General features: G+C 47.1%; 1 protein-coding gene across 1 annotated transcript; it reads right to left on the bottom strand.

The window, feature by feature from the left end:
* LOC144807656 (uncharacterized) lies at positions 1 to 27,786 on the bottom strand. Its single transcript, XM_078673282.1, has 2 exons — positions 27,679 to 27,786; positions 1 to 3,648 (listed from the first exon to the last, which is right to left on the bottom strand). Exon 2 carries the CDS (start codon positions 3,220 to 3,222, stop codon positions 1,774 to 1,776), a length of 1,449 nt encoding a protein of 482 aa, XP_078529408.1. The 5' UTR covers positions 3,223 to 3,648; positions 27,679 to 27,786; the 3' UTR covers positions 1 to 1,773.
* Between the last annotated feature and the right edge of the window lie 140 nt (positions 27,787 to 27,926).

Genomic DNA, 27,926 nt, shown 5'->3' on the forward strand with positions numbered 1-27,926 from the left:
TGGAAGACCGGACCGCCAGATAAATAAAAAAGCCAAAGAGAGAAAATCTAGCAAACTATCTGTCAGGTCATCTAAAGTCACTAATCTTTAAAGTGAGCAAACATCCCATCCAGAGTCAATCCGAATTTAGTGCAACAAGTTAAATTAAATAAGGCAGTTCAATCTAGATAGTCCCAAGAAACTCCTTGGCCAATATCTCTGATGTAAAGTATTTAGTCTGACCTTTACAGATCACTTTCAACTTAGAAGGAAAGAGTAGAAAGGCTTGAGCACCCTTAGCCTGGAACAAGGGCATCAGCTGACGAAGGTGCCATCACCTCTCAACTGTAGCTGGACAGAAATCAGGCTGCACAAAAAATTGACATCCCTTCGCAGTCCGCTTTTTATCAGGTCTGGCGAGATCAAATATTTTCTCACATGCGAGAAAATTGTTGAAGCATATCAGGATGGCGCGTGTGAAGGTTTTATTGGTACCAGAAGCTGAGGTTTGCCGCTGCTGAAATGGAAACCGGTGTGCCCGCTGTATTTCTAAATTCCAGTCCCATTGTGTAACTTCTGGGAACGCCTCCGAAAAGAGCTCGACTATGAACTGCCTAGCATCTTCGCCTTCTATATTTTCTTCGATTCCTAAAACTCTTAAGTTGTTTCTTCTCGCTCGATTTTCTAAGTCCGTGAGCTTCCATAGGATATCAGTACGTTGTTCCATAATCTCTGTTGTGAGTTCTTTCTGGGCCACCACTGCATCCTCTAACGCCGAAATCCCCCCCTCATCTTCCCCAACCCTGGAGGCAATGTCAGTACATGTTTTCACCACTCGGCGCAAGGAGTTCTGCATTCTACGGCACGCCCACTGTGTACGAATGTTCTCCTGTCTTGTAGCCTCACTGTGGCTGATGATAGTTTGGTAAATTGTTGAGAGGGTAACTTCCTCACAGGTTTCTGTTGACGAGCCAGAGGGATTGTCAGGTGTAGCTCCACTGTTAGTTACAGCTTGTTCTAATACTATATTCTGTAGGCAGGTGGTATTTATCAATCCCTTGGGGCAGGGGGCTTTACGAACTGTATTAACAGCGCTCGCAGCATTCACATCCTTAGAAGCCTCACTAAGACGCTAATCCCCTGATTCACTTTCGTAGTCAGACCATTCAAGTTCAGCATCAAACTCCGGATCCTCCTCCGCTGATGAATGATCCGAAACTGAATAAAATGTATCCGTGGCCTCAGTGCTCTCTGACCCCCTTGAATCGAGACCAGACTCTGGAGTAATGACTGTACCATTCGCAAACAACAGATTAGAGCCTTGCTCCAGGAGAGAGACCGAATGGGCATCAGATTGAATACATGGCTGAACTACAGTTCCCAGCATACATTGAGAAGGAGGTATGGGTGCAATACTAGACATATCACTTGAATTTTGTATAAGAGTAGCACCTGAGTTGATATCGTGTGGAATTTCTGATGTAGTATTTATCTTTGCCTAGTAATAAATATCTTGTTGCATTATGCACATTCATAGGGTTTCTCTCCTACGTGGACTATCTGTTGATGCATAAGATGCTACTTTCCAATAAATGCCTTCTCACATTCAGTGCAGTTGAATGTTCTCTCTCCGGTAGAGATTTTTCAATGTTGCTTCAGATCTCCATTGATTAAAAATGATTTGTCACATTCTGTACATTGGTATGGTTTCTCCCCAGTTTGGACCTTTTGATTTTGCTTTAGCTGTCGATTTGTTATACATGCTTTGCCACATTCTGTGCATTGATATGGTTTCTACCCAGTGTGGAATTTCTGATGTAACATTAGATGTGCCTTTCTAATGAATGCCTTCTCACATTTATATGGTTTCTCCCCAGTGTGGACTATGTGATGTCGTTTTAGATCTTTATTTGTTATAAAAGCTTTGTCACATTCAGTACATTTATATAGTCTCTCCCCAGTGTGGATTTTCTGATGTTGTTGTAGGTTTCCATTTGTTATAAATGCTTTGTCACATTCTGTACATTTATATGGTCTCTCCCCAGTGTGGAATTTCTGATGTAACATTAGATGTGCCTTTCTAATGAATGCCTTCTCACATTCTGCACATTTATATGGTTTCTCCCCAGTGTGGATTTTCTGATGTAACATTAGATGTGCCTTTCTTATAAATGCTTTATCACACTCTGTACATTGATATGGTTTCCACCCAGTGTGGAATTTCTGATGTTCCAGTAGATATGACTTTCTAATAAATGCTTTGTCACACTCTGTACATTGAAATGGCTTCTCCCCAGTGTGGATTTTCTGATGTTCTTTTAGCTTTGCAATTCTTATAAATGCTTTGTCACACTCTGTACATTGATATGGTTTCCACCCAGTGTGGAATTTCTGATGTAACATTAGATGTGACTTTCTAATGAATACCTCCTCACATTCTGCACATTTATATGGTTTCTCCCCAGTGTGGATTTTCTGATGTTGCGTTAGCCCTCCATTTCTTATAAATGCTTTATCACACTCTGTACATTGATATGGTTTCCACCCAGTGTGGAATTTCTGATGTTCCAGTAGATATGACTTTCTAATAAATGCTTTGTCACACTCTGTACATTGAAATGGCTTCTCCCCAGTGTGGATTTTCTGATGTTCTTTTAGCTGTGCAATTCTTATAAATGCTTTGTCACACTCTGTACATTGATATGGTTTCCACCCAGTGTGGACTTTCTGATGTAACATTAGATGTGACTTTCTAATGAATGCTTTGTCACACTCTGTACATTGATATGGTTTCTCCCCAGTGTGGCCTTTCTGATGTTCCTTTAGATGTGACTTTCTAATGAATGCTTTGTCACACTCTGTACATTGATATGGTTTCTCCCCAGTGTGGATTTTCTGATGTCGTTTTAGGGCTCCATTTGCTTTAAATGATTTGTCACATTCTGTACATGTATATGGTTTCTCCCCCGTGTGGATTTTCTGATGTTGCTTTAGCAATCCATTTATTTTAAATGCCTTATCACATTCTGTACACTTATATGGTTTCTCCCCAGTGTGGATTATGTGATGTCGTTTTAGATATCCATTTGTTACAAATGCTTTGTCACATTCTGTACATTTATATGGTTTCTCCCCAGTGTGGATTTTCTGATGTCGTTTTAGATCTTTATTTGTTATAAATGATTTGTCACATTCTGTACATTTATATGGTTTCTCCTCTACGTGGACACTCTGATGCTGCATTATGGCTTTCACGGCAAAGAAAACTTTTCCACAGTCAGTCCATCAATATGGTTCTTCTCCAGTATGACTTTCTGATGTTGCACTTGCTTTCTCTCCCTAATAAATGCGTTGTCACTTTCTAGATATTCATACGGTTTCTCTTCTGTGTGTTCTTTCTGATCTAGGTTAGCTCTTCCTTCGTAGTGAGAACCTAATCAGACTTGCTTCAGTATGTCAGTCTGTTATTTTGTCAATGTTTATCAGGTGATCCCTAAGAGCCACGTACAGACCACATTGGGCAGTTTGGATTTTCTGCTGTAGAAAGACTTTGGCGAGCCATGAGCCTTCAATGGAAGAAATTTTAAGGTGCACTGTTTTTACGTTACTTCCTACACAACTGATGTTTAATTCCTTCACTTTTTTTGTTCATTACTGCATTTATTTCACCTGTTGGGGAAAAAAAAACACTGGATAAGCTTAAATGGTGTGTCCATCACGAAATTCTATTGGCATTTAATGAGACATTTAATTCACCACATAGACAAGTGCGCTGAAGAAATTCTAGATTACACTTTCAATGTAAAGATGCCATAGGCAGAGCAAGGGTATATGATCCTTCCTTGACGCCCTCTTAGCGCGGAGTGTGGACTCAAGGAGTAACCAAGACTCCAGTTGAGTTTTTTGTGTAGCACCACAATTCTTCTGACAGCGGTTCTATGTAGCTCCAAAAGAGTCGGATTTGATGGGGCCAGAGACTCAGCACTTACGTCCAAATGGGCCTTATATGTGAGGGAAACTTCAAAGAGTGGTTTTGAAGTTCACCAGTATCTCTTTCAATCCCAGCACTCACTCCAGACTACCAAAGGGAGTTATCATTCCTTTATATGGGGTCAGTCTACTACCCTGTCAGGGATAAGAGAGGGCCCCTTCCACCCATCTGCCCAGAAAGACCCATCAGGATGCAGATAAGTGCTAAATCACACCCAACTCTTGCAGTGTCTGTGGCTCTCTAGAAGGAGTACACAAAGGGGTCGGTCACCTAGCCCAGACGTGTACTAGAGACAGGGTGTAAGGCACAAAGAGCAGTACAAGCAGAGAAAAGTCCACTTTCAAAAAGTAGCTTTTCTAAAATAGTAATGTTAAATCCGACTTTACCAGTAAGGAAAATGCTACGTACCAGTATGCATCTGTTCTTGGCATGTAGAGCTGCAGAGTTGTACACTTAGCATTAGATCGCCACCTGGTGGTGGGCTCGGATGATTGCATGTTGTCATCTTGGAAGAATTCTTTGTAGTCACGAGATAGGTGACTCCTCCCTTGGACGATAGTGACTATGGGCATCGGCTCCATCCTTAGATTGTTTTTCGCCATGATGGGAAATGATGGAGTTAGTAGAAGTAAAGAAAAAAGAAGTCCATGCGTGTGCATCTAAGTAGGATAAAACTGGAACAGATACAGGTCCCGGGGAGGCGGGAGGGTTTGTACAACTCTGCAGCTCTACATGCCAAGAACAGATACATACTGGTAAGTAGCATTTTCCGTTCGAGGCATATGAGCTGCAGATTGTACACTTAGCATCGATTGTGCAGCAGTGTCTCCCCTAGCGGCGGTCACCTGTATCTGTTGCAGTAGTTTGAAAGAGAGTTTTAAGGACAGCTTGGCCTACTGCAGCTTGCTGCTTGGCTTGCACATCAACACAGTAGTGTTTAGTGAAGGTGTGTGTTGTAGACCATGTTGCAGCCTTGCATATGTCCTCTAGGGGGATGTTTCCTAAGAAAGCCATAGAGGCTCCTAGTTTGCGTGTTGAGTGCGCTCTAGGAGGAACTGTTAATATACGTTTTGTGTTTTGATAGCATATTTGTATACATTTTACAATCCACCTGGCAATCCCACCTTTAGAGATGGGGTTGCCTTTATGAGGTGGAGAGAAAGACACAAACAGTTGTTTTGTTTTTCGAAAAGACTTAGTCCTATCTATATAGTAGAGAAGAGCTCTTTTAACATCTAATGTGTGTAGAGCCCTTTCTGCTACAGAGTTTGGGTTTTGGAAAAACACAGGTAATTCTACAGATTGGTTTAAATGAAAAGGAGTTCTGACTTTTAGAAGGAATTTTGGATTAGTTCTAAAAACCACTTTGTTACGATGTAGTTGTAAAAATGGTTCTTGTATTGTAAATGCTTGTATTTCAATTACTCTTCTAAGAGAGGTGATAACAATAAGAAAAGCTGTTTTCCACGTGAGGAATTGCAGTTCACATTTATGTAAAGGCTCAAAAGGGGGTCCCATGAGTCTTGTAAGAACAACGTTTAGGTTCCATACTGGAGAAGGTGGCAACCTGGGAGGGATGATTCTTTTTAATCCTTCCATAATGCTTTAATTGCAGGCACTCTGAAAAGAGACAGATGTTGTCTGTTTTGTAAATATGCTGCAATTGCTGCAAGGTGCAGGCGTATGGATGAATATACTAAGTTACACCTTTGTAAATGTAAAAGGTAACAAATAATATTCTGGATGGAGACATCCAAGGGATCAATGTGGTTAGTGTTGAATAAATTGTGAATCTCTTCCATTTAGCAGCATAACAAGCTCTGGTAGTAGGTTTCCTGGCCTCTTTAATAATGTTCATACAGTCTGGTGGTAGGTTAAGATAACCAAACTCTAAGACTTCAGGAGCCAGATCGCCAGATTCAGTTGATTTGGGTCTGGATGTCGGATGTCTCCATGGTTCTGCGTTAGCAGGGATGGAGTTAGTCGTAGCTTTTGGTGTGGAACTAGAGATAGTTCTAGCAGTGTGGTAAACCATGGTTGGGTGCCCATGTGGGAGCTACTAGGATTAGTTTGAGAGACTGTTGTCTGAGCTTGCGTACTACTAATGGTATTAGTGGTATTGGCGGAAACGCGTATGCAAATCTTCCTGACCAGTTCATCCATATTGCATTGCCCTTGGACAGCGGGTGTGGAAAATTGGCGGCGAAGGTTAGGCATTTTGCGTTTTTGTGTGTGGCGAACAGATCTATGTCTGGATGACCCCGCTTGTGAAAGAATGGTTGAAGAACCTGCGGATGTAGTTCCCATTCATGAATTTGTTGTGTCTGCCGACTCAACAGATCTGCTATCTGATTGTGAACTCCTGGAAGGTGATCTGCCAACAGATATATGTTCTGTGGAATGACCCATCTCCAAATGTTCTGTGCGAGCTGGGACAGTTGTAGCATGTGAACAGCAGCTATATACAATGATATGTGCTGGGAAAATGGTTTGCTTCTGTTTGTCAACGACGTTTTGACCTTAAAAACAATGTGGAGTCTCTTCAGGACTATTGATGAAGGGACATCTAAATGGGAATGAAATAAAAAGAGCATATGGCCCATATAATGGCACAAATGCGAAAAAAAGAAAATAAAGGCAGTTGGATAAAAGGTACCTGAATTTATGATTGCGCAGCCTTGTGAAAATGATGTGCCACACGTGAAGAATAGAGGGTTTACTCACATGAGGACCCGTCCAGGTACTATGATTGTGAGAAAGGAAGCAAAGAAGAATGTTGCAATTACTGATAATTGGACAATGCGCTGTTTATAATCAAATACAAGTTTCACCGAGGTTCTTACCTCAATGTGAGGACAGGCTGTCAATCCAATAGGGTATGTAGGTAGGCCTGAGGGCCTCAATTCATTTTACGCCACAGCCGTAGCGTTGTAGAATCCCTTTGTGGATTAACAGCGACAATGCACTGGGAGTTTGTCTGGCAATTCAAATAATAATGATATAGAGGTCAGTATGCTAAAAGAAGGGCTGAGGGCAAGGGCTAAGCGGCCTGGATGTGCTATTACTTACCTCGGTAGAAGATTAGAAAAGCGGGACAGTGCTCTGCGTGTAGATTCAGAAAAAGCAGCGTCAGTCAGCTTGATCGGGTACAATGACAAAGATTCTCATCCAGAGAGGTTTGTTATATAGCCTGCCTCGGCAAGAGAGTCAGTAGCGAGAGCTTTAATTGTCTCGCGTCTGGACTATGCCAACGCTCTGCTGGGTGGCTCCCCGGCCTATTTGGTAAGGCGGCTCCAGGTGATCCAAAACGCGACCGCTAGATTGTTGAGGAATATCTCCAGCCGGATCAGCGTTAGGAATTACCTGCAGAGCCTGCATTGGTTGCCAGTCCCTCAAAGGATTACCTTTAAAATTCTGACCCTGGCTCATAAAGCCATCAACGGGCAGGGTCCCGCCTACTTGAAGAAACGATTCATTCGGTACTCTCCCAACCGAGACTTGCTCTCTGCTGCTCAACATCTGATGCAGGTTCCCCGCTTTCGGCGTGTCCAGTTGGGAGGGCACTCAGTGGCGGTGAAGGCCGCGTTAGCTTGGAATGAGCTTCCTTCTTCTCTGTGTGCTATTGCTAACTTTGGTGCTTTTAAAAAAGCTTTGAAAACTCACCTGTTTAGATTGGCCTTTTAGTTCTCTTTTCTGTGTAGTGTTGGCTGTTTAATTTCTTTCTTCTTTTTCGCGCCAGGATACTCCGGCAGTAATTGAGCGCGTTACAAAACAGCATAACATAACATAACATGACATATACAAGGTTTCCCGCTATTTTTGCCAAGGGAAACAGGCAGACCTAGCTAAGGAAAACTGCTGCACCAAGCCATCCGGGGCTACGGTTCCGTGGTCAGTAAAGAGTAAAAGAAGACCTAAGAGGGAGGTGAAGAACTAGAAGGTTTGGCAAAATTGTGGTGTTGCTGCGCTAATGACAGTGGTGAATTCTGTTAATAGGTGGAAATTAAGGCACAATATCGGTAATGGGCACTAAATAGGGAAGAAAAGGTAAAATCACATATATATTTTATATATTTACAAAAATCCGAATTTCGCCGGTATTTGTAATATGCAACCACACATGCTGAACATTGTATGCGTGCAGACATTTCACAGTTGTAATTCTTAGTTAGTGAACACGTATTTCATGAGAGTAGATCTAATATATACAGTTCAAATGTCACTGCAATAATGAATTAAATAAAGCTGTTGGAGCAAGCATAGTCGGGTGTCAGATGACATACAGGTGTACTCAGGCCACAATTGTTATATCACAGACAGTTGGTTAGCAAAGGGTAGTGACATATCCTCTCCATTCCTCAGCAGAATTAAGCCCTTCATTTATTAAATTAACCTTGTCTATCCAGCGGCATTCATTCCGTTGGAGTATTTGAAGGATGTCACCTCCTCTTTCTGGAAGAGTGGCAATCTCAATTTCTTGCCACTTCATTTCATCAGCAGTATGACCTTTTACATTGTAATGAGACTCAAGTGGTGCGTTTTCAAATGATCTGCGTATACGGCTGCGATGTTGGCCAATGCGAGCCTTGATCGGTTGCTGTGTTTGTCCAATATAGGGGAGGCCACATGGACACCATATGCAATAAACAACATTCTTTGTATTGCAGTTAGAGAATGATTGTAAATCGTGTTTTACACTACCATGTTCAAATGTGTTGGTATTGAACGTGAAATTCCAGGAAATACAGTTGCCACATTTGTGGTGTCCTTTCATTTTGGGTAGGCCCCATGCAGTAGTCAGTGTGTTTGTCCTGTTGATGATTAAGTCTGTTGATGACCTGACCAGATGATCTTTTAGATATTTTCCTCGTTTGTAGGCAAACAGAGGTGTGTCTATTGTAGGATCAATACTCTGGATCATATTCCAATTTTTGGTGATCAGGTTGTGGACTTGATTGGCATGTGTGCCAAAGGTGGTGACACATACAATCTTGTTAAGATTGGGTTTCTCTTTTGTCTTGAGAAGGTCTTCCCTGGGGCAGTGCCAGGTGCGTTTGAGAGACTTTTATACAAGTTTATTGGGGTACCCTCTTGTGACTAGTTTGGTCCTTAGTATCTCCACCTCTCACATGTAGTCTGTTTTAAGGGTGCAATTGCGGCGTATCCTAAGGAATGGGCCAAAGAGCCGTCCATCCCTTAGTGCTCGTGGATGTTGACTTTGGTATGAAAGGAGGGTGTTCTTTTCAGTGGGTTTCCTATGGAGGGAAGTGTATAGTCTCCCTTTGTCATGATTGATGTTTAAATCAAGGAATGCGATGGTGGATTTATGTGCTGTGGATGTAAATGTGAGATGGGTCTGTAAATTAATTACTATGAGGTGGTGTTAGACCTGTCAGCCCTAGGGTGGTCTTTCCCTGTGATTTTTTGCCCTTGCCTCATTTTTTTCACCTACTTTTTGTTGGCCCTTAGGTCTTCGGGCACCTTTTCATAGCTAATCTGTGTTAGGGTGCAGGTGCTCTCTACTTCCAACATGGCTGCCACTGGCCCCTGCTACTGCAGCGTGGTCTTTTTAGTGTAGCACCCTAGTTGCCAGGAGCAGGCTGGGTCCCCATACAATGTTGCAATGCCAGCCACCCAGCTCTGTCCATAGTTAGAGTGGGGAAGCTCCTGGAACCTTCCAGAAGAAAGACGGACCTGACTTTTCCCGCCTTAGAGAGTGGTCACCTGACCTGGGCATATATAAGCAAGGGAGGGAACTTTTTCTAGTCAGTTGGGGCATCACTGACCTGGGGAACCCACGCAGGAGTTTTAGGCGGGTGAGCCTAGTGAGGAACCTATGCTACTGGGAGTGACAGGATCTAGGTGCTGCCTCTTAAGCTGGGTGAGGTGTCCAAAGCTAGCCCCCTCATCTGGCCCAGTCGTAGGGAACCCTAGGGCCCATCTGCAGTGACTGAGGAGAAATTCTTCAAGCCTTCAACTCATCACCCCCCCCCCCTTCCACTTCAAGAAACAAGCAACTAAGGGCGCAGAACCATCCAAGCGCCACGAAAACTGCTTCCTGAGACCAGGTACTGGACTGTGCTGCCCTGCGCACCCCCTGCCTACAACTGGGCCTACCTGTCTCCCCCTGACTGAACTGTATGACAAGCGCTATTATTTGCTCCCATCCTGCCTGCCCTGAGCTAACTGTGCCCTCGTGACTCTAGCGCTGAAGTCCCCCGTGAGGCACTGGAATTCCAAGGCGTTTTTCCCCTCAGGGAACATCCTGCCTGCGAGGCGCTGCGTTGGCCCCCAAGCGCTCACCTGCTGTCCCAGAGCGCTGTGCCCAGAAGCGCTAATTGCCAGGCCAACTCACCGCCACGGCCCGGAGCCGTCCGCGCCCTCCCGGGGTGTCGTGGAATCTCCTCAGAGGGAGCGTGTATCCCCCCTCGGCGGCCCCCGTATGCCAGGAGAGGGCCGCCGGAAACCCTGAGAGGCCGCGCTGGGCCGGGAAGTATCCTCCTTCATCTGCCCCGGCGCTCCTGTGAAGGGGCGCGCCATTGATTCCTCCTCGGCGGCCCCCGGGGTCAGAAGAGGGCCGCCGCAACTAAATCACTAGGCCGCTAGGCCTGAGGCCTTCCCCTACCTGCAGCACGTGACGGGGGAACTCCGGCCTCGTCATCGGCCACGACCCCCGCCACGCCGCACAGCTATTGGCTGCTCCGATCCAGCCCTTCTTTTAAGGCCGGCACCCGGAACAGGCCACGATTCATCGCGGAGGGGGCCCGAAGCTGGAAACGCCCCTCCGCTTGGTCCCGCAGTGTGTGTTTCTCGCCCCTGGCGCCGGTGCGCTGTAGCAGCGTTTGGCACCGCGTCAGGCCACGAGAGGTCCCCCAACCGGCGGAAGCTTCTCCTGCCGACTCCAGCCTACGCAAGGGCCCCGGAGGGCCGAAGCAGAGAGGTAACTCCCTGGGGCGGAGGGCGGTAGGCCGAGTGTGGCCCGAGGTCGCCCCTCCCCCGGGGTTAACTGTGACTAGGCCCTGTTGGCCCCCTTTTGAATGTGCCTCAAGTATTTGGAGGCTGGAGGGTCAGACACTTTCCTCATTAGACCGTAGTGCACCATATTTACAAGCCTGATCTGTTCAACGTGCACCATATTTACAAGCCTGATATGTTCAACGTTCCCCAATATTTACAAGCCTGATATGTTCAAAGTGTACCACACTTACAAGCCTGTTAATGAGAGGGAGAGTCACTTCACTGTACTCAATTTTCTTGCAGAGGTGGACTTCCACAATATTCTGATGATCTGATCTGGGTCGCAAACCGATCTGTATTCACAAGAAGAAAGGCTTGTAGTTGCTGACTAAAGGCTGTGTTCTTTGAAGTTCCTTGTTAGACTGATAGGTACTTGCTGATATGTTTTATTACCTTCTAGGAAGAGCGTCCATGAGAGGTCTGATGTGTTACTTACACGCAATACTATAGTCGCTTCTTGTAGGATCCTCCAGGTTTATACAATTACCCCTTTGCCTGTCAAAGAGTCTGATGCGACAGGCGGGTTTAGTTAATGTTTCATTGCTTAGATGAGCTGGTTATTATTTTAATGAAAAGTCTTACTGAAATGCTTAATGAAACGTTTACCCCTTGACAGGAAATGCAATCTGCACGTGATTCATGAAATGTCTTAATGAAATGCTTATCTGAAATGCTAATGAATTACCAATGCATTGATCTAATTGAAAGCCTATATAAACGATCTTGATTTTTCAAATACAACTACTGGTGTGGTCTCCATTATTGCGCCACTGTGTGTTTCATTGGATGTGTGTGTTAAGCAGCTGCTTTACACGCAAGCCCCTGGCTGCCTTCCTGCTCGAGCCATGCTACCCCCCGGAGAACTGGTGGTCCCAGTTCTTACAGGTGGCAACTACTACCAGCAGTGCTCTGGCACCAGCATGGAAGCAGTTTTTGCGCCAAATCTTGCAAATACCTATACGAACTATGTGGAGCAAACATTTGCTCTCAATGTTGACAATGTGTACCGCTCCAACATTAAATGTTGGAAGCAGTACATAGATGACATCTTTCTGATTTGGACAGGAAGTGAGACAGACTTTGACAATTTTGTCACGTACCTCAACACCATCCAGAACCATCTCACATTTACATCCATAGTACATAAATCCACCATTGCATTCCTTGATTTAAATATCAATCATAACAAACTAAGACAAGACGGTGCTAAGGAGGCACAAACAAGCCTGCTAACGAATCAGAAGTCAGCATGTACGAAGAACATTGACAGAAGCCAATGACAAATATGGGCAGGGTTTGGCTTCTATTCTCGAATACAGCCTGCCTCGCAGAGCAACGCATGAGCTGCCCAAGCTCGACCTAAAAAGGCAGTTCTCCTTTTCTTTGTTTAAACTGCAGCTGCAATGGGGCTCTTTGACCTGCCTTTCACCTTGGCTGTTGGCTCTGGCAGCAGGCATCATGTCACAACTCACTGTAATAAGTCATTACGTCTAATTGTGGCCAACCGCAATAAGAAAACAACAGATCTACTCTACTGTAATAATGTATTAGATTCCAGCGGAGGAGTCACTGTGCCCCCAGCAACATACATTAGAGAATATGAAAGGGAGGTCGCTGGGAATGTTGATGCCACCTAAATGAAGTGAGACTTGATATATCCCTCTCTCTTTCTTCAGATCTTTTTCCTCTGGAAATTCTTCTTCAATAGCTGATAAGGATGCACTTATTGAAACACATTTCCTTACTTTACTGTTTAAGTTGCTATACCACAACATGAATATATCCAGGAGTTACCAGAAATCATACACTCGGTTTTAATACTTAAGCTACATAACATTTTGGCTACAAGTAAAAAACAACTGATTGTTAATACTAAAGATCTCACATTTTTCATTAACTAGATGCCACAAAAGTTTAAAAAAGCACTGAGGGAAAGAAGATGGAGTGCATGACCAAGAACTGTAACATAAATAAAATATCCCTACCATATGTAAACAGTATATTGCAACTCACTGGGAGGTCCATGACTCTATCTTGCAATATTCTTTTAACGTAAACCAGGGGGTAGTTCACAAAGTATTCACACATTTCTAAATATATCAGCAAATGTGTACTATTATTGTCTGTTGCAAATTCCTTTACCACAATAAGTAGTTCTGCCTTCTACATGGTACAGTTGTGTACAGCACCCAAAGAGATGAATGCCTCATATTAACAAAAGCAAAACAACAGTTAATGGACAGAATGCAGAACAATGTAATACATTTACCCCAGTACAGAGCTCTGGGCCTAAAGAGATCTGGGCCTAAATCCATCGTTTTTTTGAACTCCACACCACCCCAGTTCAGACATGGCCATATGCAAACCAGCCTTGACCCTGTGCCTCATGGGGAAACCGGTCCTAGGATGCTTGATTCCGGTCCAGGAAAGACATGGCTTGGCAGTTCGGGCTGGACTGTTCCCATGAGGCACAGGGTCAAGGATGATTTGCATATGGCCATGTCTCTCGTTTCCCCGTTGTCGAGCAGGCACCTGATGTCGTCGGTGGCTGCGATGAGGGCGGTCTCGGAGCTGAGGTTTGCTCGGAAGCCGGACTGTGAGGTGTCGAGAGATCCGTTGGTCTCGAGGAAGGTGGAGAGTTGTCTGTTGACGGTCTTCTCGATGACTTTGGCTGGAAAGGGGAGGAGCGAGAGTGGGCGTATGTTCTTCAGGTCATGGGGTCCGTGGTGGGTTTCTTCAGGAGGACGCTCAGCTCGGCATGTTTCCAGCTCTCCGCAGGTTTGCGGGTGGCGTTCTTGAGGGCGGTCATGTGTTCTGCTGTCTGGTCGTGGCGCCAGGCTTTCTCGAGGGTGCGGCTGGTTTTCTTGGAGTTTTTGAGGTCGTTGGTAAACCACGAGGCTTTCCTGCTGCTGGGTCTGCTGGGAGGGTTCTTCAGTGGTGCGAGTTCGTCGGCGCAGTCGGTGAGCCACTGTGTGAGTTTGCGGGCTGCTTCGTCGGGGTCCGTCGTGTTGGTGGGCGGGTTCTGGCTGAGGGTGGTGGCGAGCTGGTCGGCGGTGATCTTGGTCCAGCTTCTGCGGGGAACCTGTTGCGGGTGGTGGTGGGTCGTGGTTCTCCTGAAGTTGAAGTGGACGCAGCGTAGTCCGGTGGAGTGGCTGAAGGAGATGTGCTTGCTGGAGGAGAAGACGGGGTCAAGCGTGTGGCTGGCGTAGTGGGTGAGGTTGTTCACCAGTTGCTTGAGTCCGAGGTTGGCGAGGTTGTCCAGCAGGGTGGCGGTGTTGCAGTCCTTGTTGTTCTCCAGGTGGAAGTTGAGGTCCCCTAGAAGGATGTAGTCTGTGGAGGTGAGGGGGTGTGGACTGACGAAGTCTGCGATGGCTTCGCTGAATTGTGTGCGTGGTCCTGGGGGTCTGTAGATGAGGGTGCCTCTGAGGGTGGTCTTGAGGTCTTGCGAGGGAGTGATGTTGGTGTTGCAGGCGCTGGGGTTGAAGAGCACTTTAACGATGCTGAAGAGCTTCTAGCTGTTGTGGGTGTTGTTGTCCAGTCGTTCTTTGAATGCTGTCTTCTTGGTGGTGCGGATCAGCTGGTGGTGTTTGTGGGTGGCGTTCTTGAGGGCTGTCATGTGTTCTGCTGTATGGTCGTTACACCAGGCTTTCTCGAGGGTGTGGCAGGTTTTCTTGGAGTTGTTGAGGTCGTTGGTAAACCACAAGGCTTTCCTGCTGCCGGGTCTGCTGGGAGGGTTCTTTAGTGGTGCGAGTTCATCGGCGCAGTCGGTGAGCCACTGTGTGAGGTTGCGGGCTGCTTCGTCGGGGTCCGTCGTGTTGGTGGGCGGGTTCTGGCTGAGGGTGGTGGCGAGCTGGTCGGCGGTGATCTTGGTCCAGCTTCTGCGGGGAAACTGTTGCGGGTGGTGGTGGGTTGTGGTTCTCCTGAAGTTGAAGTGGACGCAGCTGTGGTCTGTCCAGTGTAGTCTGGTGGAGTGGCTGAAGGAGATGTGCTTGCTGGAGGAGAAGATGGGGTCAAGCGTGTGGCCGGCGTAGTGGGTGGGGGTGTTCACTAGTTGCTTGAGTCCGAGGTTGGCGAGGTTGTCCAGCAGGGCGGTGGTGTTGCAGTCCTTGTTGGTCTCCAGGTGGAAGTTGAGGTCCCCTAGGAGGATGTTGTCTGTGGAGGTGAGGTCGTGTGGACTGACGAAGTCTGCGATGGTTTCGCTGAATTGTGTGCGTGGTCCCGGGGGTCTGTAGATGAGGGTGCCTCTGAGGGTGGTCTTGGGGTGTGTGTGGATCTGGAAGTGAAGGTGTTCGGCGGCGGTGAGGGTGTCGTCGGAGTTGGTTGTGATCCAGATGGTGTTTCTGTGGACGATGGCGATGCCTCCTCCGGTTTGGTTGATGCGGTCCCTCTGGGTGATCTTGTAGCCATCCGGGATGGCTATGGCGATTTCGGGGGCCGAGGAGGCGTTCATCCAGGTTTCCGTGAGGAAGACAATGTCTGGTGATGTTGTGTCGAGGAGGTTCCAGAGTTCCACGGCGTGCCTGTGGACGGAGCGGGTGTACTTGAGGTGGTTGTTGCTGGTGCTCAGCTTGGCGGGTGCGGTGCAAGTCCGGAGGCAGGTGAATTGGCAGGCTTGGCAGGTGAAGGGTCCGTGTGTGCGCCTCGGGTGGCTTGGTAGCAGGCGGTGTTTCGGCCGGCGTTGAGTGCGTGGAGGGTGGCGGTGTCGTAAGTTCGTCGGGTGCGTTGGCATCGTCGAGGACCAGGGGTCCTGGCGCTGGGCGCGGTCTCGCCGCACAATCGGCGTGACCACTGCGCGTACGTGCGGGCTTCATTTGAGGCGAAGTGGGAGGGAGGAGCAGCTGGGAGCGGGGCAGCCAATGGGGTCACAGAATACAATGGGGGCGGGCCGCGAGGGAGCAGCGGCGGGAAGCGGGGAGCGGTCACACCAGGGGTACAATATTGACAAAAAACACAAAAACTACTGACAGAAGAAAACACTAAAATACAATACAATTATGAAATGGCAAAGATGAGGGCAACAGCGGGAGGAAAAAACGAGCAGCAGCGAGGGGGCACCAAGGTCAAGGACGAACCTGTGGCGCTGAGACAGACGCGCCTACAGCTGGTGGGCCGTGTGGTGTGGGGGTGTACTGGGGTCAGGTCACACTCGCCTACGCCGCGCGGGCTCCATTCGAGGCCAAGTGGGAGGGAGGAGCAGCTGGGAGGCGGGAGCGGGGCAGCCAATGGGGTCACAGAATACAAAGGGGGCGGGGTTATTAATGTAAGCAAGGGCAATTGCAGATGTGCCTGGTGGTCTATACACCCAAGTAAATACATAAATAAATCTGCAGGTCTCCAAGAATAAGGCTTGTTTTTATAGTTGCTCCTACTTAATTGCAAGACTTGTCTTCCTGCTAGTGAGAGGCTGATTGCACAAATGTGTTAAGAGGCTGCTGTAATTAGCACACACACACACATGCAAATGCCATGTGGAAATCGGTCCTCATACCACGCTAGTCCTCACAGTGGTGTGTGTCTTGTTTTGTCAGTGGTTACCAACACTGGGAGGAGCTACCAGTGTATGTGAAAAAATAAAACACACACACACTAAAAATACTTAGATTTTGAAATGTACTGATTTATGCAAAGAAGAGGAATCCCAAAATGACCCGGGTGCAGGTTTGTGTTTCCTCGCATGTTTGGAATGTGTCACGTGGAAGGTGAGTGAAGGCCCTCGAGGGAGTGAAACGCTGGAGAAGGATGTCAACAAGAAGCATCTCAGTCTGGCATAATGAGTGACGTGCCTTGGAATTCCTGCCACGGACGCCCGAGTCTCCTGACAACGAACTGATGCCCCTCTGACCCACATATGAATGTGAGGGGAGGCTACCAGCAGCACAACATGCGACAGACAGGGAACCCATCACTCGAAGCTCTGTGTAAACATAGATCCGAGTAACGCTGCAGGACTGCGCCACAGCAGACGTTCAACCTCCAACAAGATATCCCCACCCCAGGTCTTTTAATACTTGATTTTTAATAAAATATTGCCCAAGGCATCAGATGCGTGCCATGTTTCCCACAACGTACACCAAGCCAAATATAACAGCATTCAGACCAGAAGCAACACAGAGTAGCCTGTCCACATGTTGACAGAGTGCACACTATACGTCTCCCTGCTACAATTAGGTTCATAAAAAATTAGACAATTGTTGCCTCTGGCCAAGAAATAGCGCAGAGAATAAAAGCAGAACAATAACTGCAGAGATGAACCCTGGTGATTCCAGAGATACGTAGTTACTTAGACTCCATTATAGCTATGAAGCAAAAAGGAAGCACCACGGAGATGAGTCCATCTTTACACGCCAGGCCCAGGCAGCAGTGACAGCATGCAGCCCCCTCTGACTTCACGCAACTGACAGGCAAGAGAACCTACACCTACACCCACCCTCCCTTCGAGCAAACGCACACAAGAAAAAGAAAATGAAGCTGTAGCAGACATTTATTTATGCGAAAGTGGGACAGTAAATCATATTTTAATAAAATTAAAATAAAACACAATTACTGTATTTGTATCCTAATTTATATAGTGCTGGGTCTTGGTGCTCCATTAACAGATTCGCAATACTAAATGTAATATTACAGAATACGGCGTCACCCATAACCCTGATGAGTTATTACCAATAGTATTCCCACTTTCCCTTGCCCCCTCCCCCATCAAGCCCCTACATGTTGAAACAAGCACTCAGCCCCTTTAAAGTTTTTTAAACTATGGCTCCAGTTTGATCTTGAACACATTTTAATAACCATCTTGCTGCTGACATCAACCTCGGATAAAAAGAGAGGAATGGAGTGCAGCAATGGAGTGCAGCAATGGACCGCAGCAATGGAGTGCAGCTATGGACTGCAGCAATGGACCACAGCAATGGACCGCAGCAAAGGAGTGCAGCAATGGACTGCAGCAATGGACGACTGCAGCAACGGACGTCTGCAACAATGGACTGCAGCAATGGACTGCAGCAATGGAAGACTGCAGCAAAGGAGTGCAGCAAAGGAGTGCAGCAATAGACCTCAGCAATGGACTGCAGCAATGGACTGCAGCAATGGACTGCAGCAATGGACGACTGCAGCAATGGACGACTGCAGCAATGGACGACTGCAGCAATGGACGACCGCAGCAATGGACTAGTGCAGCAATGGACTGCAGCAATGGACTGCAGCAATGGGCGACTGCAGCAATGGACTGCAGCAATGGACGACTGCAGCAATGGACGACCGCAGCAATGGACGACCGCAGCAATGGACGACCGCAGCAATGGACGACCGCAGCAATGGACGACCGCAGCAATGGACGACCGCAGCAATGGACTGCAGCAATGGACTGCAGCAATGGACGACTGCAGCAATGGACAACTGCAGCAATGGACAACTGCAGCAATGGACGACTGCAGCAATGGACTGAAGCAATGAACGACTGCAGCAATGGAGTGTATGTATGTATGGCATATTTATATAGCGCATAGACTGTCACCCAAAGGGTATCCTGGCGCTTTTGACTTTTGACCAACCATACGCAAAGTTACACTGCCACAGTCTTTACACTGTCCTAGGAAAGAGGTATGTTTTTAATCCTTTTTTAAAGGAGGAGAGGTCCCCCATATTTCTCAGAGGTAGGGGTAAAGAATTCCACCGTTTAGCTGCGGTAAATCTAAAGGAGCGTCCGCCCATCCGAGTCCTCAAAATTTTAGGGATTACCACCAAGCAGGCTGACGAAGAACGAAGAGATCTGGTAGGCGTATACCAGGAAAACATCGCCTGCAGCGGAGACTGCCCCTGACCATGAAGGGCCCTAACTACTAGACATAATGCTTTAAAATCATTGCGCTGGAGGATTGGCAACCAGTGAAGGTCCATGAGCGCCAAGGAAGAGGAATCAGAACGCCGTCGAGAAAGAGCCAGCTTAGCAGCCATGTTCAGTACTCGCTGCAGTTTACCCACCAGGGTAACAGGCGCACCCAGAAGGAGCGCGTTGCAGTAATCAAGCCTGCTTAAGATGATACTACGCACTACCTCTGGTCGTGCGTAGGAAGGATCTTCCGCAATGTGCGGAGCAGCATCATACAAGTAGCCACAGTTTTGCTCACAAACGTGTCTAACTGTAAGTTAGATTCGAACATCACACCCAGATTTCGAACAGAATCTGCCGCCAACACAGTGCTCTGGGAGGAAGAAGGCCAAAAATCCAGTGGCAGAGGCCGAGGGTAGCGATCCATCGAACAGTGCAGTACCTCAGTTTTTGAGCTGTTAAATTGCAGGGAGTTTTGACTCAAACAATGTAGCTGTCATACAGCGGTGGAAGGTCTCTTGAGACACAGCATCCCTACCCTCAAAAGAGAAGATAAGTTGCGTGTCATCGGCGTAATTGATGACCGCGATGCTGAGGGACTTAATCAGCCTGACCAGGGGACGGAGGAATAGATTAAAAAGAATAGGGCTAATGGCCGACCCTTGGGGTACGCCCTGCCCCACTTTTTTGATGTCAGATCGATAGGGCGGCAAGGCTACCACCTGGTGTCTATTACCGAGATAAGAGACCAACCAGTCCAGAGCCAGGCCGGACACCCCAATTTCCTCTAGTCTCCTGACCAGAATGGCATGGCTGACCGTATCGAACGCGGCCGACATGTCGAGCAGCACTAGAAAGGCTGCTCGACCAAGGTCGACACGCGAAGGTCATCCAAAGCGGTCACCAGTGCGGATTCAGTACCGTGGGCTGGACTAAAGCCAAACTGAGCCACGTCCAGACAGGTGTTGGTCTCTATAAAGCTGGACAGATGTTTAGTAGCCAGCTTCTCCAAGATCTTCATTGGGAAAGGAAGCAATGAAATAGGCCTGTAGTTCGCTGAACAAGTAGGATCCAGCGTATCCTTCTTCAAAAGCGGAGATACCACGGCCAACGTCCAACAATCCGGAACCCGAGCGGTACTGAGGGACTGACAACAGATGGCATGAAGGGGGGGGGCGGAGAGCTCCTCATGGAACAGTTTCCAAAATGTATGTGGTAACGGGTCAAAGGGAGAACCCGAAGAGACCCCGTCGGCCAATGAGCAAAAATCCTCAAAGGACGGGAGGGGGAAGCTGTTCAACCGAGCTTGCCTTCCATCCACCTCCAGGGTCCTGGGGTGGTCACCAGTACAGAATTAGGCGTAGACTGGGGATCAAGGATGGACGAAGTACCCAGATTGCTCAAGATGGAAGCAATCTTGTCCTCGAAGGCCTTTGCCAGAGAGTCGCATAACGATTGAGAGGCCGGAATGTCATTAGTAACAAGGGCAGGACGAGAAAGATCCTTAACGATCCTAAACAAGGCCTGGGATTTGTTCACTGCTAGCGATAGCGTCTCCTCGAGAAATCTGGCCTTGGCACACTTAATCTGCGCTTTATAAACCGACAATGTCTGTTTAAAGAGAGCCTTATCTGACTCAAGATACTGTTTCCTCCAGGCACGCTCCGCCCGTTTACACTGGAGTTTCAGCTGAAAAAGCTCCTTAGAAAACCAAGGCATGGCATGTTTAGCCCTGTCCCTGGTTTTCCGCAAAGGAGCCAGTTCAGCCAATGAGTCAGAAATTTGCTGGCTAAGGATCTCGTAACTCTCCTCAACACTGCCTCCCAAGGAAAAACCCTCTGAAAGCAGAGTTGGCAAGCTCAACTGTTTCAGGAGCCTTGACCATTGCCTACCAAACTTAGTAGTAGCTCCTGTACTGCCACTCTTCAGTATATCGACAGGGAGTAGAAGAGAGAAGTGGACAAGAGCATGGTCCGTCCAGCATTGAGGAATGATGTTCCGTACAGTCACCCGACTAGCATCTGCAAAGATCAAGTCCAGGGCGTGACCCTTTGAGTGAGTCTGGGAGAGTACCAGCTGCTGCAGCTGGATATTGCAACAGGCCTCGACCAGATCTTTGTAAGCTAGGTCTGTAGACCCATCCCGCCACAGATTAAAGTCTCCCAGAACCATAGTCCTGGCATGGGAGTTGGAAAGATCGTAAATCAGATCTACCAGCTCAGGCACGGCTGACAGGGCATTGGCCGGGGGTCTATAGCACAGCAGCCCAGAATATAGGACGCCTCCTTGTCCTTTTAAGGAGAAGCCCATTAGTTCACAACCCGGGATTTCCTGAGTCTCCAGCTGGGAAATATCCAATACTTCCCTAAAAATGAAACCTACGCCACCTCCTCTAGTCCCTACACGAGGGTTGTGTCTGATTTTATAGCCCGGGGGACAGGCAAGGCCCAATTCCACCGCACTATCCGCTCTGGTCCATGTCTCTGTCATGAAAAGCACAACTAACTCATAAGACTCAATGAGTAGTGCAATTTCCACGTGATGCTTGCTGAGAGATCTAACGTTGAGCAAGCCACAGGACAGGGGCTCCAGACGGCTAGCAATGGTGTGAGGCTGGCGGCTCGGTATAGAACGGGGGTCCAAACTTATAAGCTCATCTCTCGAATAAGTAAAATGAGTAAGAGACAGAGAGGCAGCATTCCCGGTGCCCGGCGCAACCTGTGCGCTAATGGGCGCAAACGGGCTTACCTCTGGCGCACCTCCGGCGCGCCTAAGTTGCGCCCGCTGCGCGCTTGGGAGGTGTCCATCTTAAGTACTGTAGATCGCGGAAGTCCTGTGAGGGCAAGCCGCTGGCCCCTCAGCCAAGATGGCGCCTAGGAATTGTCACCTCCTGGAAACCCACACCCAATATGGTGGCCAAAATGGCGCGAAGCGGACCCAGCACGCCCTGATATCCCTCTGTCCCGCAAAGTGCGGGTGCCCAACCATTATAGTGCAGGTAAGCTCTACCTAAAATTCCCAATGTATCTACAAGGTCAAAAGCGCCTGCGTCCTGTACTCGCACAGCGTGATTGAAGCGAATGCAAATATATATTTTAAAAGGCTAAAATCAGAAAAGCAATCAGAAGGGCAATAGCGAGTCAACGCAAGCGCGCAGCAGGCCAGTAAGTCTACCTGACTCAAAGAGGATCCCAACTTATGTAGACTCCACCTCCGAACGCGGAAGTCCTGTGAGGGCAAGCAGCTGGCCCCTCAGCCAAGATGGCGCCTAGGAATTGTCACCTCCTGGAAACCCACACGCAATATGGTGGCCAAAACGGCGCGCAGCGGACCCAGCACGCCCTAGATATCCCTCTGTCCCGCAAAGTGCGGGTGCCCAACCATTATAGTGCAGGTAAGCTCTACCTAAAATTCTCAATGTATCTACAAGGTCAAAAGCGCCTGCGTCCTGTACTCGCACAGCGCGATTGAAGGGAATGCAAATATATATTTTAAAAGGTTAAAATCAGAAAAGCAATCAGAAGGGCAATAGCGAGTCAACGCAAGCGCGCAGCAGGCCAGTAAGTCTACCTGACTCAAAGAGGATCCCAACTTATGTAGACTCCACCTCCGAACGCGGAAGTCCTGTGAGGGCAAGCCGCTGGCCCCTCAGCCAAGATGGCGCCTAGGAATTGTCACCTCCTGGAAACCCACACCCAATATGGTGGCCAAAACGGCGCGAAGCGGACCCAGCACGCCCTAGATATCCCTCTGTCCTGCAAAGTGCGGGTGCCCAACCATTATAGTGCAGGTAAGCGCTACTTAAAATTCCCAATGTATCTACAAGGTCAAAAGCGCCTGCGTCCTGTACTCGCACAGCGCGATTGAAGCGAATGCAAATATATATTTTAAAAGGTTAAAATCAGAAAAGCAATCAGAAGGGCAATAGCGAGTCAACGCAAGCGCGCAGCAGGCCATTAGGTCATGCCGCCATGGATCACAGTAATGGACCGCAGCAATGGAGTGCAACAATGGACGACTGCAGAAATGGACCGCAGCAATGGACAACTGCAGCAAGGACGACTGCAGCAATGGAGTGCAGCAATGGAGTGCAGCAATGGGCAACTGCAGCAATGGACGACTGCAGCAATGGACTGAAGCAATGGACTGAAGCAAAGGAGTGCAGCAACGGAGTGCAGCCATGGAGTGCAGCCATGGAAAGCAGCAATGGAGTGCTGCCATGGAGTGCTGCAATGGAGTGCAGCTATGGAGTGCAGCTATGGACGACTGCAGCAATGGACATTAACCCACTGAGCTATCAGTATAAAATACAGTTCCGTAATATGCAGCAGACTCTCTGCAGGAGGCGCATTAACCCACTGAAATATCCATATCAAATACAGCCCTGTAATATGCTGACAGACTCTGTACAGGAAGCGTATTAACCCACTGAGCTTTCCATATAAAATACACTCCTGCAATATGCTGGCAGACTCTAGGCAGGAGGCACATTAACCCACTGAACTATCCATATAAAATACAGTCTTGTAATATGCTGGCAGACTCTCTGCAGGAGGTGCATTAACCCACTGAGCTATCCGTATAAAATACAGTCCTGTAATATGCTAATAGACTCTCTGCAGGAGGCACATTAACCCAATGAGTTCTCCATATAAAATACAGTCCTGTGATATGTTGACAGACTCTCTGCAGGAGGCGCATTAACCCACTGGGGTATCCATATAAAATACAGATCTATAATATGCTGACAGACTCTTTGCAGGAGGCACATTAACCCACTGAACTATCCATATAAAATACAGTCCAGTAATATGCTGACGGAGTCTTTACAGGAGGCACATTAACCCACTGAGCTATCCGTATAAAATACAGTCCTGTAATATGCAGCTGACTCTCTGCAGGAGGCACATTAACCCACTGAGTACTCCATATAAAATACAGTCTTGTGATATGTTGACAGACTCTCTGCAGGAGGCACATTAACCCACTGAGCTCTCCATATAAAATACAGTCCTGTAATATGCTGGTAGACTCTCTGCAGGAGGCACAGTAACCCACTGAGCTATCCATATAAAATACAGCCCTGTGATATGCTAACAGACTCTTTGCAGGAGGTGCATAAAACCATTGAGCTCTCCATATAAAATACAGTCCTGTAATATGCTGACTAACTCTCTGCAGGAGGCGCATTAACCCACTGAGCTATGCATATAAAATAATCCAAATCGGACCTACACGGCGCTACTCCCATTGGCATGGTCCGATCACAGTGCCATTTTATTTGAACCGAAAGGGTCAAAAGGCCTTCAACCGAGGCCTGAACCCATAAGGAAGATTGCAAAAAGAGCCTGGAAAAATGCTGATTGTTTGAAGAGAACCTTGCACCCTCTCCCCTCGGGGGTGGACGAGGCTACGTTGGCCTATACAGATTGGATAGACGTGGCATGCAATAAATTAGTTCCGGTTAACCACTGGACCCCTAAACGGGGCCAAACCTCAGCCCTCTGGTACTCAGATGATTTAAAAAACCTGAAACAGCATGTAAAAGATTATAACGGGCATGGAGGAAAGGGTATAAAAGCAAGGATAGAGAACTGTATAAGCACAGTCTCAGAATCTATAAGGAACTATTGCTGGAAACAAAAAAGAAAAACAAATTTCTCGAGCAAAATCCAGTCTCAAAGAACTCTTTAAAAGTATTACTAAACTTGCCGCACCAGCCCATAAGAGCTTAAGTAGTCCTGAATTGTGCGAAAAATTGGCTCCTTTTTCCAACAAAAGGTAGAATGTATTTTTTCTACATTCACTTTAGCCCAAAAAGGTGAAAGAGTGCAGCCACCTAAAATAGAACCTAATAGACCCAGCCCTACACCAGTTTTAGATAAATTCTCATTGCTAGAAACATCAGACTCAATCAATCTTTTGAACTCTTTTCGATCAGGGTCAATAGACACATGTCCGGCGTTTGTATTGAAATGAATCCAGGAAGTCATAGGGTCAGCTCTTACCCCTTTGCTCAACACCATATTCACCACCGGCATATTTCCCAGGGACTGGAAGAAGGCCTCTATCCTCCCTCTATTAAAAAAAACAACTCTGGTTCCTAAGGACCCAAGTTGTTATAGGGCAATTTCACGGCTTCCGCCTCCTGCAAAAATTGCTTACAAAGCTATGAATACCAAGCTCGATGTATTTCTTCGAACCAATAATCTACTCGACCAGTCTCAATACTGTTTTAGAGGCAAACACAGCACGGAGCTGGCCTTAATTAAATCTACAGAGGAAGTGAGGGAGGCCTTGGACTGTGGAGGCAAGTCAATACTGATTATGCTAGATTTGTCAGCGGCCTTTGACACGGTCCATCATGAAGCTCTGATGGACCGGCTGTGTGAAGCAGGGGTACAGGGTGCTGCTTGGAACCTCCTGCAGTCCTTTCTATCTGAAAGAACACAAACAGTTGATCTGGACGACAACAACATGTCAAAGCCGTTTTCCCTCTCTTGTGGGGTGCCTCAGGGCTCATCGTTAAGCCAGACACCTTTTAATGTGTACCTGATAACTCTGGCATGTTTAATAAGATCCTTTGGCTTCCAACTCACCTCCTATGTGGACGACACTCAAATTGTCTTATCTCTTAGAGATGGGGAGAAAAAGGAAACTGGGGCATGTTTTCATGATTGTCTGAAATCCATCTCAGGGTGGATGTCGACCAACTGCTTGAAACTAAATTCGAGCAAAACAGAAGTCATCATATTCGGGAATAACCCACACCTATGGACACCAGACTGGTGACCAGAAGATTTTGGTATTTGCCCTGCCCCCACCGGGAAAGCAACAAATCTGTGGGTGTTCGTGCATAACAAACTTACGTTTAGTGACCACATAAGCACGGTGGTGTCAGCTTGTTTTCTGATACTCAGAATCATAAGAAAAATAAAGCTTTATCTTCCAGAAGAAAGTCTCAGGACGGTGGTCACGGCACTTGTTATGGCACATCTGGATTATTGCAACAGCCTCTGTCCGAATGCCCAAAAACAGCACATTAACAGGCTTCAGATCACACAAAACACGGCGGCCAGGTTGTTAACAGGTACACCTACATTTCGTCAAAAAAGAACTAATACAACTACACTGGCTCCCTGTGAAAGAAAGGGTACGCTTTATGGGCCTCTGTATGGCATTTAAAGCCCTCAATGGAATTGGCCCGACCATCTGAGTCAAAGATTCAAATGATATGTTCCTGGAAGGACTCTTCGGTCCACAGTAGCAAAACAAGTCCTAGTTCCTATATTTAAACAAGCATTTACAATGCAATAGGTCTCACATTTGCAAAAGTTAGAGCTAATGGCATTTTAAATGACAAACCTTTTATTTATGTGTTGGTTTTGAAACCAAAACAGATAAATAAAAGGCATTGTCATTTACAATGCCAATAGCTTAATCTCTCGCAAATGTGAGACCTATTGCATTTGCAATGCAATAGGTCTTGTATTTACGCGTGTTTGAGCTATTGACATTACAAATCACAATGTGTTTTATTTATGTTTCAAAAACCAAAACATAAATAAAAGGCATTCTCATTTACAATGCCAATAGCTCAAACTTGTGTAAATGCGAGACCTGTTGCTGCTCTGTCAACCGCTGATAAACTTTAGTTGTTTTGCCCTTAAAATGATAACAGTGAGCGTGCATTACAATCAAGTCTCTGATATGCAAATTGAGTAAAGACTGTCTGTCACAGCAGACACCTCCTGCTCAAGTATTTTCTGACACTGGTATTTGTGAACTACCCATAAAAATATAATCTCTGCAAAACATGCATTAACCCAATGAGCTGACTTGAAAGGACTTAAACCAACACATTACAGATCTTCGCAGCTCACATATTTTTGATACGGGAACCGAAAATAGCAGAAGTCGATATGTGCAAAGCAGGCGCATTAGCCCCACTAACATCCTTTCTAGGATTATAATCTTCACCATCCTCATGACACATACTTTGCAGCCCAAACACCCCTGCTTCCTTACCCTACATTGATTTTGAGCCTCCACTTCAGACAGAATTTTCTAAAGTATGCACATTAGCCCACTGAGCTACATTACTATACACTGCATTGATGGGTCATGCTCAGGCAACTTGATGATTCACTGAGCAGTTTATGGTAAACTACTACTCGGCAAAGATGCATTCATGCCACTGAGACCTTACTCTCTCGCACACAAAGTATAAAAATAGAGGGAATATTGCTTGCGTGGTATTGTAATTAAATGAGTGACTGTGTTTATGAAATCACCTCCACATTTCCCAGGTGTTGGAAGCCCTGGAGTAATATTGCAGCTAACGCTCCTTGCATCGTCACTAAAAACATTAACAAAGCCAAATAGCTCTCAGATAACATTAGAGGTATTTGGCTTAGTCAATGCTTATTTAGACATAATGCAAAGCTCGCAAGCTGCTGTGCAACATGGCTTAAAGAATAACAAAGTCCAAGGCCGCGGTGCACTCTGGGGTGTCGGCGCTTTGCTCTGTTTGACTTTACTTTGAGCTGTATTCACAGCAGCCGCAGTGCTGAGCAGCATGACTAAACAAACATTGGCAAAGCCAAGAGACTTTGCATGGGAGCAATCTCTTGGCTTTGCCAATGATTGTACAGGACCTGTGCTCTGAGGACATAGATACAGAATTCTCGAATGGTTTATAAAAATGCAGAACATAAACTGAGGCTTGTAAAGGCCTCGAGGAGCCTCCAAGAGCCTCCAGGAGGAGTCAACACAGGGTCTGAGGGGTCGATGCTGAGGGATGAGGGTCGATGACATAGAACCTCCCCCCTCTCTCACCCTCCCCCTCCCCTTCCCTCTGACTCACCAGGCCTCACAGCGCCTGCAGATGAAGCCTCCGCTTCGAGGCGCCCCCGGGGCTGCAGCTCCACTGTCTGCGATGAGCACTTCCTGGCTCCTGCCACGGAGGACGTCACTTCCGGAGGTAGTGAGTGTAGATCTGCGCATGCGCTGAACTCGAGTTACGTGTTTGTGAAAAGATCGAGGTTTACAACTGCGCAAGCGCAGACCTTCAGCTACTAGTTGGGATCAAGACTGAGGTTTAGGGGTCTGCGC

The sequence above is a fragment of the Lissotriton helveticus genome, chromosome 1_2, assembly GCF_964261635.1.
Source record: "Lissotriton helveticus chromosome 1_2, aLisHel1.1, whole genome shotgun sequence".
Lineage (NCBI taxonomy): Eukaryota > Metazoa > Chordata > Amphibia > Caudata > Salamandridae > Lissotriton > Lissotriton helveticus.